Raw genomic sequence first — 14,165 nt, forward strand, 5'->3', positions numbered from 1 at the left:
TCAAACACAGACGACAGACACTGACCCAGAGAGACCACAGACACTGTTCGAACACAGACACTGACACGGAGAGACCACAGACACTGTTCGAACACAGACGACAGACAACAGATACTGACACAGAGAAACCACAGACACTGTTCGAACACAGACTCAGAGAGACGACAGACACTGTTGGGACACAGACGACAGACACTGACACAGAGACACCACAGACACTGTTGGAACACAGACGACAGACACTGACACAGAGACACCACAGACACTGTTCGAACACAGACGACAGACACTGACACAGAGACAGCACAGACACTGTTCGAACACAGACGACAGACACTGACACAGAGGGACCACAGACACTGTTCGAACACAGACGACAGACACTGACACAGAGGGACCACAGACACTGTTCGAACACAGACGACAGACACTGACACAGAGAGATCACAGACACTGTATCAACACAGACACAGACGACAGACACTGACACAGAGAGACTACAGACACTGTTCGAACACAGACACTGACACAGAGACACCACAGACACTGTATCAACACAGACACTGACACAGAGACTACAGACACTGTTCGAACACAGACACTGACACAGAGAGACTACAGACACTGTTCGAACACAGACACTGACACAGAGACACCGCAGACACTGTTCAAACACAGACAACAGACACTGACACAGAGAGACAACTGACACTGTTCAAACACAGACAACAGACACTGGCACAGAGACACCACAGACACTGTTCGAACACAGACACTGACACAGAGACACCACAGACACTGTTCGAACACAGACACAGATGACAGACACTGACACAGACACCACAGACACTGTATGAACACAGACACAGACGGCAGACACTGACACAGAGAGACCACAGACACTGTTTGAACACAGATGACAGACACTGACACAGAGAGACCACAGACACTGTTTGAACACAGACACTGACACAGAGACACCACAGACACTGTTTGAACACAGACACTGACACAGAGACACCACAGACACTGTTCGAACACAGACAACAGACATTGACACAGAGAGATCACAGACACTGTATCAACACAGACGACAGACACTGACACAGAGAGACTACAGACACTGTTTGAACACAGACAACAGACACTGACACAGAGACACCACAGACACTGTTCAAACACAGACACTGACACAGAGAGACCACAGACAGTGTTTGCACACAGACAACAGACACTGACACAGAGAGACAACTGACACTGTTCAAACACAGACAACAGACACTGACACAGAGACAACACAGACACTGTTCGAACACAGACACAGATGACAGACACTGGCACAGAGACACCACAGACACTGTATGAACACAGACGACAGACACCGACACAGAGACACCACAGACACCGTTTGAACACAGACACAGATGACAGAAACTGACACAGAGAGACCACAGACACTGTTCGAACACAGACAACAGACACTGACACAGAGACACCACAGACATTGTTTGAACACAGACGACAGACACTGACACAGAGACACCACAGACACTGTTTGAACACAGACAACAGACACTGACACAGAGACCACAGACACTATGAACACAGATGACAGACACCGACACAGAGAGACCACAGACACTGTTTGAACACAGACACAGATGACAAAAACTGACACAGAGAGACCACAGACACTGTTTGAACACAGACACAGATGACAAAAACTGACACAGAGAGACCACAGACACTGTTTGAACACAGACACAGATGACAAAAACTGACACAGAGAGACCACAGACACTGTTCGAACACAGACGACAGACACTGACAGAGACACCACAGACACTGTTCGAACACAGACAACAGACACTGACACGGAGAGACCACAGACACTGTTTGAACACAGATGACAGACACTGACACAGAGAGACCACAGACACTGTTTGAACACAGACACTGACACAGAGAGACCACAGACATTGTTTGAACACAGACGACAGACACTGACACAGAGAGACCACAGACACTGTTCAAACACAGACGACAGACACTGACACAGAGAGACCACAGACACTGTATGAACACAGACGACAGACACTGACACAGAGAGACCACAGACACTGTTCGAACACAGACGACAGACACTGACACGGAGAGACCACAGACACTGTTCGAACACAGACAGAGACAACAGATACTGACACGGAGAGACCACAGACACTGTTCGAACACAGACACAGATGACAGACACTGACACAGACAGACCACAGATACTGTTCAGACACTGACACAGAGAGACGACAGACACTGTTTGGACACAGACAATAGACACTGACACAGAGACACCACAGACACAGAACACAGACAACCACAGACACAGAACACAGACAACGGACACTGACACCGACCGAAACTGTCACAGAGAGACCACAGACACAGATCACAGACGCTGCTGTGATTGGATGTTTCTGAAGAGCGATATTTAATTGACAGCCCTCCTCTGACATGGAAGTCAGTCGAAGACGACCTCATTTCTGCTTCAAATGTCTGGTTTGTAAAGAAAATATGCGTTTTGGACCGATTGTCATGGAAACCGGTCCAATATGGGAAAATATCCAACCGGTAATCAGCCAGTCGGAGAGCGAGTGGCATCGCAGCCAGATAGTAAACTGTTTAACTGCTACAAACAAAGAAGAACAAATAATATGTCCCTAAATAATTGGAATGATTTTTATAAAATACATAATATAAGTGAAAGCAGATTTTCTCACTCTGGTGATATCTGGACCGTCTCAGGAGCAGCACCACGCGGCCTCCTTTAGCTTCAAGGCCAGCAGGGGGCAGAATTTTTATCAAGAATAATTGATCAACATATTGATTTATTCTGCCTAACAGAAACCTGGTTACAGCAGGATGAATATGTTAGTTTAAATGAGTCAACACCCCCGAGTCACACTAACTGTCAGAATGCTCGTAGCACGGGCCGGGGCGGAGGATTAGCAGCAATCTTCCATCGTAGCTTATTAATTAATCAAAAACCCAGACAGAGCTTTAATTCATTTGAAAGCTTGTCTCTTAGTCTTGTCCATCCAAATTGGAAGTCCCAAAAAACAGTTTTATTTGTTATTATCTATCGTCCACCTGGTCGTTACTGTGAGTTTCTCTGTGAATTTTCAGACCTTTTGTCTGACTTAGTGCTTAGCTCAGATAAGATAATTATAGTGGGCGATTTTAACATCCACACAGATGCTGAGAATGACAGCCTCAACACTGCATTTAATCTATTATTAGACTCTATTGGCTTTGCTCAAAAAGTAAATGAGTCCACCCACCACTTTAATCATATCTTAGATCTTGTTCTGACTTATGGTATGGAAATAGAAGACTTAACAGTATTCCCTGAAAACTCCCTTCTGTCTGATCATTTCTTAATAACATTTACATTTACTCTGATGGACTACCCAGCAGTGGGGAATAAGTTTCATTACACTAGAAGTCTTTCAGAAAGCGCTGTAACTAGGTTTAAGGATATGATTCCTTCTTTATGTTCTCTAATGCCATATACCAACACAGTGCAGAGTAGCTACCTAAACTCTGTAAGGGAGATAGAGTATCTCGTCAATAGTTTTACATCCTCATTGAAGACAACTTTGGATGCTGTAGCTCCTCTGAAAAAGAGAGCTTTAAATCAGAAGTGTCTGACTCCGTGGTATAACTCACAAACTCGTAGCTTAAAGCAGATAACCCGTAAGTTGGAGAGGAAATGGCGTCTCACTAATTTAGAAGATCTTCACTTAGCCTGGAAAAAGAGTCTGTTGCTCTATAAAAAAGCCCTCCATAAAGCTAGGACATCTTTCTACTCATCACTAATTGAAGAAAATAAGAACCCCAGGTTTCTTTTCAGCACTGTAGCCAGGCTGACAAAGAGTCAGAGCTCTATTGAGCTGAGTATTCCATTAACTTTAACTAGTAATGACTTCATGACTTTCTTTGCTAACAAAATTTTAACTATTAGAGAAAAAATTACTCATAACCATCCCAAAGACGTATCGTTATCTTTGGCCGCTTTCAGTGATGCCGGTATTTGGTTAGACTCTTTCTCTCCGATTGTTCTGTCTGAGTTATTTTCATTAGTTACTTCATCCAAACCATCAACATGTTTATTAGACCCCATTCCTACCAGGCTGCTCAAGGAAGCCCTACCATTATTTAATGCTTCGATCTTAAATATGATCAATCTATCTTTGTTAGTTGGCTATGTACCACAGGCTTTTAAGGTGACAGTAATTAAACCATTACTTAAAAAGCCATCACTTGACCCAGCTATCTTAGCTAATTATAGGCCAATCTCCAACCTTCCTTTTCTCTCAAAAATTCTTGAAAGGGTAGTTGTAAAACAGCTAACTGATCATCTGCAGAGGAATGGTCTATGTGAAGAGTTTCAGTCAGGTTTTAGAATTCATCATAGTACAGAAACAGCATTAGTGAAGGTTACAAATGATCTTCTTATGGCCTCGGACAGTGGACTCATCTCTGTGCTTGTTCTGTTAGACCTCAGTGCTGCTTTTCATACTGTTGACCATAAAATTTTATTACAGAGATTAGAGCATGCCATAGGTATTAAAGGCACTGCGCTGCGGTGGTTTGAATCATATTTGTCTAATAGATTACAATTTGTTCATGTAAATGGGGAATCTTCTTCACAGACTAAAGTTAATTATGGAGTTCCACAAGGTTCTGTGCTAGGACCAATTTTATTCACTTTATACATGCTTCACTTAGGCAGTATTATTAGACGGTATTGCTTAAATTTTCGTTGTTACGCAGATGATACCCAGCTTTATCTATCCATGAAGCCAGAGGACACACACCAATTAGCTAAACTGCAGGATTGTCTTACAGACATAAAGACATGGATGACCTCTAATTTCCTGCTTTTAAACTCAGATAAAACTGAAGTTATTGTGCTTGGCCCCACAAATCTTAGAAACATGGTGTCTAACCAGATCCTTACTCTGGATGGCATTACCCTGACCTCTAGTAATACTGTGAGAAATCTTGGAGTCATTTTTGATCAGGATATGTCATTCAAAGCGCATATTAAACAAATATGTAGGACTGCTTTTTTGCATTTACGCAATATCTCTAAAATCAGAAAGGTCTTGTCTCAGAGTGATGCTGAAAAACTAATTCATGCATTTATTTCCTCTAGGCTGGACTATTGTAATTCATTATTATCAGGTTGTCCTAAAAGTTCCCTAAAAAGCCTTCAGTTAATTCAAAATGCTGCAGCTAGAGTACTGACGGGGACTAGAAGGAGAGAGCATATCTCACCCATATTGGCCTCTCTTCATTGGCTTCCTGTTAATTCTAGAATAGAATTTAAAATTCTTCTTCTTACTTATAAGGTTTTGAATAATCAGGTCCCATCTTATCTTAGGGACCTCGTAGTACCATATCACCCCAATAGAGCGCTTCGCTCTCAGACTGCAGGCTTACTTGTAGTTCCTAGGGTTTGTAAGAGTAGAATGGGAGGCAGAGCCTTCAGCTTTCAGGCTCCTCTCCTGTGGAACCAGCTCCCAATTCAGATCAGGGAGACAGACACCCTCTCTACTTTTAAGATTAGGCTTAAAACTTTCCTTTTGCTAAAGCTTATAGTTAGGGCTGGATCAGGTGACCCTGAACCATCCCTTAGTTATGCTGCTATAGACGTAGACTGCTGGGGGGTTCCCATGATGCACTGAGTGTTTCTTTCTCTTTTTGCTCTGTATGCACCACTCTGCATTTAATCATTAGTGATCAATCTCTGCTCCCCTCCACAGCATGTCTTTTTCCTGGTTCTCTCCCTCAGCCCCAACCAGTCCCAGCAGAAGACTGCCCCTCCCTGAGCCTGGTTCTGCTGGAGGTTTCTTCCTGTTAAAAGGGAGTTTTTCCTTCCCACTGTAGCCAAGTGCTTGCTCACAGGGGGTCGTTTTGACCATTGGGGTTTTACATAATTATTGTATGGCCTTGCCTTACAATATAAAGCGCCTTGGGGCAACTGTTTGTTGTGATTTGGCGCTATATAAAAAAATTGATTGATTGATTGAATTTGCCAGTGAGGTCGCACCCCAGTATGACCACTGTGGCCTGACTTCTTAAATGGGCGGGGCTAACATCCATGTAGAAATGTCACATACCTGTGTCTGTTGCTCTTTCCTCTTCACAGCCAGAACGACTGATGGTAACAGAGGCGGAGACATCAGTCTTTCACCCAATCACAGCAGAGGAGACCAGAGACCAGATTGATGTCACCAGCAGCAGTAGAGAAGGTCAGCTGACCAGCACAGTGAGGTTAAAAATTGCTAATTGGACTAAAGTAACAAAAAGTTGAAGTCAGCTTCAGACAGTAGCAGAGCTGTGAAAACCCGCGGATCCGCGGAGTTTTCACAGCCCTGCTACTGTCTGAAGTAGAACAGGTGACAAATAAATTCACTGTCATCTTCATATTTAAGTAGGCGTGTCTGGATCTGATCCAGGTCCATTATGACTAAAGGTCCTGTCACACCCTGACCATTTAGCCTGCGTATGCCGACCATATTAAAAACTCTGCACACGCTGGCGTACTTCTAATAAATTATTATCACACCTTGATGATTGACTAGTGTCTGCTGACAGCCCCGTTTATGCCCAGTGGTTCTGGTCGGTACTGCACAGTGTGCTGCAGGTCAGAAACAGAGTCATTTAACATTATTTTATTTTTATTTTTATTTTTTATCTTGGTGGACCATTTTCATTGTGTACAGAATGCTGATGAGTGGACTGGCTGTGGGAAACACTGCTGTGAATGAATGAAACGCTGTGACTCTTTAAACTGTTAAAGTGCTGAGCGGCTGCTTTCAGGTCCGCTGTGATGATTTAAACTTTTAAAGCGCCAGTCAACCGTGATCAGACCTGAATTAAGTGATCTGGTGATCTGTCAGTGTGATCACACTGACAGATCACACTGACAGCGACGACACTTTAAAAGTTTAAATCATCACAGCGCTTCTGTGTGTTCAGAGTGCACCACGGGCATCCTCTGAGAAACGCACCTGCATCTGAAAAATCACCAAGAGACTTGCTTTAAAACGCTACCTTTCCGGCCACGACATCATATTTGAAAATCAAGAGCTTCATGTGGATACGTGTCCGGCAGTCTGTGGCGGTGAATTGGAAAGAAACGAACAGGTCAGACTTTAGATTTTTTTCCATGTGTGAATGAAACAGTCTGTCTGCACGAGGACCGCAGCTTTCAACCAATCAGTGGCCAGCATTAATAGACGGATTTAGGCTTATGAGTAAATTACAAGATACATGTACCAACAATCACATAACTTACCTACAACTCATGTCCACATGTGCAGGACATGTGAGTCACACGCTGGCATGTGAGCCTTGAAAAATTTTTCAAGGAGCTCAGCGTATTAGGACATACATCAGCGAGCTTCACTGTGCTCTTAACTTATAAAAAAACTTACCCTTAACTTCTTAGACTTATGCAGTTGGCATACGCTGGTTGAATCGTCATGGTGTGACAGGGCCTTAAAAGGCAGCTGATATTTCTAAAACAATTTTTGACCATTAAAATATTTCATCATTTGTTTTTTCTAGTAAGTGTTGTGATCTGATATAACACTGGACCTAACGTTATTAGATTTTGAATGGTTTCATACTACAGTGACAGGGTGACCTCAGTGACGGGGTGACAGCAGTGACCACAGTGACGGGGTGACCACAGTGACGGGGTGACCACAGTGACGGGGTGACAGCAGTGACGGGGTGACTGCAGTGATTTGGTGACCGCAGTGATTGGGCGACCGCAGTGGTGGGGTGACAGCAGTGACCACAGTGATAGGGTGACCACAGTGACGGGGGTGACAGCAGTGATGGGAGTCCGTAGTGACAAGGTGACCTCAGTGAAGGGGTGACCGCAGTAACCACAGTGATGGGGTGACAGCAGTGACAGGGTGACCACAGTAACAGGGTGACTGCAGTGATGGGGTGACCACAGTGATGGGCTACTGCTATGAAGGGGTGGCCGCTGTGACGGGGTGACCGCAGTGACAGAGTGAACGCAGTGACGGGTTGCGAGGGTGACCACAGTGACTGGGTGACAGCAATGATGAGAGAACGCAGTGACAGGGTGACTGTAGAAATGGGGTGACCACAGTGACGGGGTGACCACATTGACAGGGTGACCGCAGTGACGGTTTACTGCAGTGACATTGACAGGTTACTGCAGTGATGGGTGACTTCAGTGATGGATTACTGCAGTGACAGGTTGCTGCAGTGACGGGATTACTTCAGTGACGGGTTACTGCAGTGACAGGGTGACCGCAGTGACGGTCACTATCTCTGTCTGTCTTGTTGTCTGTGTCAGAAGTGGAGCCTCAGCAGCCTTCCTCTTGCTCTGCCTCCTCCTCCTCCTCCTCCCTCTCCGTCCTCCTGACTGCAACACCCAGCTGTGGTGACCCATCATTTGGCTCCACCCACCCCATGCTGCCCTGCAGTACTTCACTGCATACCTCCACTACTTGCACACGAGAGCCTAATGGCCCTGCCCACCTCGGTCAGACCTCATTTCTGCCATATGAACACCTTTTTGAACTGGCCCTGCCCACAGCGGCCATGAAGTTCATGGTGAAAAAGAACCAGGTGAGTCATTGATCAATAATCAATACACCAAACCAACAATCTGCTTATTGTTCAAAGTGCAGTCGTCATTTGTTGGTCATTCATTTTCTCCTGATTATCCGGGTCCAGGTCACAGTGGCATTAGGCCAAGCAACTCACCCCACACTTCCCTATCCTCGAACAAGTTACGTAACTCTTCTTGGGGATCCCGAGGTGTTCCCAAGCCAGCTGGGAAAATAATCATCTTACCAGATACTCTGACCACCTCAGCTGGCTCCTTTTGATGCAAAGAAGCAGCGGCTCTGCTCAGTGTCGCACTTGGATAGTTGAGCTTCTCACGCTGTCCAGGAGTGTACGAGGTCTGTCCATAAAGTATCGTACCTTTTTATTTTTTTCAAAACCTATATGGATTTGATTCATATGTTTTTACGTCAGACAAGCTTGAACCTTCATGCACATGCGTGAGTTTTTCCACGCCTGTCGGTTGCGTCATTCGCCTGTGAGCACGCCTTGTGGGAGGAGTGGTCCAGCTCCCTCGTCGTTGTTTCATTACGAGGAAATGGCGGAATGATTTGGGCTTTTTTTCCATCAGAATTTTTTCAGAAACTGTTAGAGACAAGCAGCTGGAAACCATTAGAAAAATGTATCTGGCTTTCGGTGAAAATTTTACAGGCTTCACAGAGAATAAGGAGTGTTACTACAGCTTTAAGGACGGCCCACAATGGCGCACGGCGCTCCACGCTCCAAGCAGCGACGACGAGGCAGAAACCACCACATCATTTCTAAACGGATGGCTGTGTGGAGCCGGGACCGTCGTGTGCAATTTCTCTGGTTATCACAAGAGCTGGACATCAGCCATTTTCTGGCAGATTTCACTTTTAACAAGAGATTTTGTCATGGAAAGCCGCGCGGAGGCTTCGCGCGTCACGACGGATTCGCTGATGAAGCGAGACAAAGGAACACCTCTGTTTCAGAGTGTTAGAGGACAAGTTGGGACATGTCCAACTCTCCACAATTTCTCTTATACTCACTCGACTGGCACGCGAAGCCTCTGCGCGGCTTTCCATGACAAAGTCTGATAACCAGAGAAATTGCTCACGACGGTCCCGGCTCCACACAGCCATCCGTTTAGAAATGATGTGGTGGTTTCTGCCTCATCATCGCAGCTCGGAGCGTGGTGCGCCGAGCGCCATTGTGGGCCGTCCTTAAAGCTGTAGTAACACTCCTTATTCTCTGTGAAGCCCATAAAATTTTCACCGAAAGCCAGATAAATTTTTCGAATGGTTTCCAGCTGCATGTCTCTAACAGTTTCTGAAAAAATTCTGATGGAAAAAATGCCCAAATCATTCCGCCATTTCCTGACAATGAAAATCCGACGAGGGAGCTGGACCACTCCTCCCACAAGGAGTGCTCACAGGCGAATGACGCAACCGACAGGCGTGGAAAAACTCACGCATGCGCACGAAGGTTCAAGCTTGGCTGACGTAAAAACATATGAATCAAATCCATATAGTTTTTGAAAAAAATAAAAAGGACCGTTACTTTATGGACAGACCTCGTAAGTCCAGATACCTGACAGAAGAATCTCATTTCTGTCATTTCAGTCATTACCCAAAGTTCATGACCGTAGGTGAGGACAGGAACGTAAATCACCTGGTAAACTGAGAGTCTCACCTTCCGGCTCAGCTCCTTCTTCACCATGACAGTCCAGTACAACATCCGTAAATCATCAGACACCGCCCCAATCTGTATATCACACTCTCACACTCCAACTGACCTCTACTCGTGAACAAGATACTTAAACTCCTCCACTTGGGGCAGTAACTCTCCCCTAGGGATGGGTATTGATAAGATTGTATCAATATCGATTCCGCTTATCGATCCAATTCCCTTATCGATACCTCTTGTGAATTTTCTGTGTACTAAAAGTAGCCTTTACAGGGTTTCTATGTCAACATTTTATTGAGTCTTAAAGTAAATAAATGTGAAAATGGTCACCAGATCCTTAAACTCTGGACCTAAATAAACTCTACATGGTGGATCCTTGATCTCTGGACATAAATAGAAATAAACAACATCTTCGTCATGGACGTTAAAGTTATGAGCCGCTTATTACGTCCGCCAAGGATGTAATAAAATCACTTGTGTTTATGTATTTATTTGTCTGTCTGTTAGCGGAATCAAAACTGCTGCACGGATTTTGCCCAAATTTGCACCACAGATTGATGTTAGATGAAGGAAGACTCCACTGAATTTTGGAGGTGATCCAGATCTGGATTGGCAGATGTCAGAAATCTCAGATTGCTCTTGTTTTCTCAGTTGTTGTTCATTCGGCTGCTCCCGGTTTTGCTTGGGGTTGCCACAGCAGATACAGCCAGATCCGCATTGGTAATTGGCACAAGTTTTACACCGGATGCCCTTCCTGACGCAACTCCAGTTTCACCTGGAGAAACACTCACTCCACAACAAGAAGACAGTTTATTCCAGGTGTTTGGAATAAAATACTACAACCAAACAGACACAACAACAACAACAGCTAGCAGACGCATCAAGCTGACAACAAGCTAAAGACAAGTGGTGGAGGCACAGTCACTCAAAGAGACCACACCCACAAATGTACACAATTTTAGGTCTTAAAACATCTTAAACTAAGAAGTTAGAAAAAAAATCACCCCCATCCTGTTGCCATGGAGGAAACACTCTATAGAGACCAAAACAGTTTTTTGTACCAGGCTGTAAACATGTTTGGGTGATTCTTAGACTACGGGCACTTATTATGTCCTTTGATCATATTGTACGAAAAACAGAAAAAAGGGGAAATTTCACACTTTTATAGTTATCTTTACAATGAAAGTGTTTTAAGAAATTTGTTCTAGTAGTCTATGATGACTTTTTCACCTTTTTTCAGCATCATTATATGCAAATATTGCCGTTTTGTGCTTGTCCCACACCCAGACTTTTGATCTTCAGTGATAAAAATGAATGGTAAAGAAACGTTTTTTTCTAATGTTTTAAAATATCTCTGAATAAAATATCAGTAAAATAATCAAAACATAATTGGGGTATTCAGTGTCATACAACTGTTGATTTTTTTTAAACAAAATGTAGTTGTCCCACACCATTGCTGTAATTTCCACCACAACACTGTAATGTCCCTTTAAACAGTTTGTATGAAAGATTATTTGGGTAGTTTCTATGGAGATAAACAGTGACATCAGAGCACATGTATATAGCGCCAAATCACAACAAACAGTTGCCCCAAGGTGCTTTATATTGTAAGGCAATGGTGTGGTGGAAATTACATTTACAAGGCCAATAGTGCCCGTAGTTAAAGAATCACCCATTTATTTCTGCTCTGAAATTGGACATTTTAACATGGACTTCTATGGGATTGTGCTGTTTTGGAGCCTCAGGTGGCTCATCAAGGAATTGCATTTCCAGAAGGGCTTCATTTGATGCCATCAAAGTTTACCGCTCGTCAGCGACAGATACAAACAATATGCATTAAAAATATATAACTTAAAAGGCTTTATAAAAACATGTCAGTGTTAAAGACTCGCTGCTAAAAACACAGCAGTGAACTCAAATCACTGTCTTCTTGACCTCAGTGGGCCGGCCCCTGGAGGTCACAGGGCGTGGGGCCTGTCGACCTGCAACCATCTTTATGGACAGTGCGAAGTTTGAACGGCATTTGGATGAAAACAGCGGAACAGTTCGAATTTAGCACACGAAACATCGCGCCGACGGACAGGTGTGCACAAACTCGATGCGAGAGTTCGAGAGAGTTGGAAGAAATACAAACCAGCTGGTACGTGTGCAACCACATCACACCGCTTATGTGGCATAATTTAAAAAAAACACACACCACCCGAGACGTGAACTCGCGCCTTTCAAAAGCTCAGATCACTGGTCAAAGACTTTACCACTGAGCTGCAGAGCTGTTCTTTGAAAGCTGTGGGAAGCTGCCTCATATCAGGAAGGACATGGAAGTATTACAAAAAAAAAATTAAATCCCACACCATATAAAAACACCGCATTTATCAAGTGAGCAATACAAATATGATCCGTCTGTTCCTCTGGTGATGACCCATGGTCACTGACATACAGTCATGAAATGACATGAATCAATCAATCAATTTTTTTATATAGCGCCAAATCACAACAAACAGTTGCCCCAAGGCGCTTTATATTGTAAGACAAGGCCATACAATAATGATGTAAAAACCCCAACGGTCAAAACGACCCCCTGTGAGCAAGCACTTGGCGACAGTGGGAAGGAAAAACTCCCTTTTAACAGGAAGAAACCTCCAGCAGAACCAGGCTCAGGGAGGGGCAGTCTTCTGCTGGGACTGGTTGGGGCTGAGGGAGAGAACCAGGAAAAAGACATGCTGTGGAGGGGAGCAGAGATCGATCACTAATGATTAAATGCAGAGTGGTGCATACAGAGCAAAAAGAGAAAGAAACACTCAGTGCATCATGGGAACCCCCCAGCAGTCTAAGTCTATAGCAGCATAACTAAGGGATGGTTCAGGGTCACCTGATCCAGCCCTAACTATAAGCTTTAGCAAAAAGGAAAGTTTTAAGCCTAATCTTAAAAGTAGAGAGGGTGTCTGTCTCCCTGATCTGAATTGGGAGCTGGTTCCACAGGAGAGGAGCCTGAAAGCTGAAGGCTCTGCCTCCCATTCTACTCTTACAAACCCTAGGAACTACAAGTAAGCCTGCAGTCTGAGAGCGAAGCGCTCTATTGGGGTGATATGGTACTATGAGGTCCCTAAGATAAGATGGGACCTGATTATTCAAAACCTTATAAGTAAGAAGAAGAATTTTAAATTCTATTCTAGAATTAACAGGAAGCCAATGAAGAGAGGCCAATATGGGTGAGATATGTTCTCTCCTTCTAGACCCTGTCGATACTCTAGCTGCAGCATTTTGAATTAACTGAAGGCTTTTCAGGGAACTTTTAGGACAACATGATAATAATGAATTACAATAGTCCAGCCTAGAGGAAATAAATGCATGAATTAGTTTTTCAGCATCACTCTGAGACAAGACCTTTCTAATTTTAGAGATATTGCGTAAATGCAAAAAAGCAGTCCTACATATTTGTTTAATATGCACATTGAATGACATCCTGATCAAAAATGACTCCAAGATTTCTCACAGTATTACTAGAGGTCAGGGTAATGCCATCCAGAGTAAGGATCTGGTTAGACACCATGTTTCTAAGATTTGTGGGGCCATGTACAATAACTTCAGTTTTATCTGAGTTTAAAAGCAGGAAATTAGAGGTCATCCATGTCTTTATGTCTGTAAGACAATCCTGCAGTTTAGCTAATTGGTGTGTGTCCTCTGGCTTCATGGATAGATAAAGCTGGGTATCATCTGCGTAACAATGAAAATTTAAGCAATGCCGTCTAATAATACTGCCTAAGGGAAGCATGTATAAAGTGAATAAAATTGGTCCTAGCACAGAACCTTGTGGAACTCCATAATTAACCTTAGTCTGTGAA

The 14,165-nt window shown here is 43.9% G+C and overlaps 1 protein-coding gene across 3 annotated transcripts in view; it reads left to right on the forward strand.

The window, feature by feature from the left end:
• Positions 1-14,165, forward strand: part of LOC117511369 (hamartin-like) — an 80,946-nt gene that overhangs the window by 37,790 nt on the left and 28,991 nt on the right. For all 3 annotated transcript variants that reach the window (XM_034171413.1, XM_034171412.1, XM_034171414.1), the window contains exons 12-13: positions 6,209-6,311; positions 8,402-8,676. In XM_034171413.1, coding sequence (XP_034027304.1) covers positions 6,209-6,311; positions 8,402-8,676 — 378 coding nt within the window. The remainder of the gene's footprint in view (positions 1-6,208; positions 6,312-8,401; positions 8,677-14,165) is intronic.

This window comes from Thalassophryne amazonica, chromosome 5 (genome assembly GCF_902500255.1).
Source record: "Thalassophryne amazonica chromosome 5, fThaAma1.1, whole genome shotgun sequence".
In the NCBI taxonomy this organism is placed as follows: domain Eukaryota; kingdom Metazoa; phylum Chordata; class Actinopteri; order Batrachoidiformes; family Batrachoididae; genus Thalassophryne; species Thalassophryne amazonica.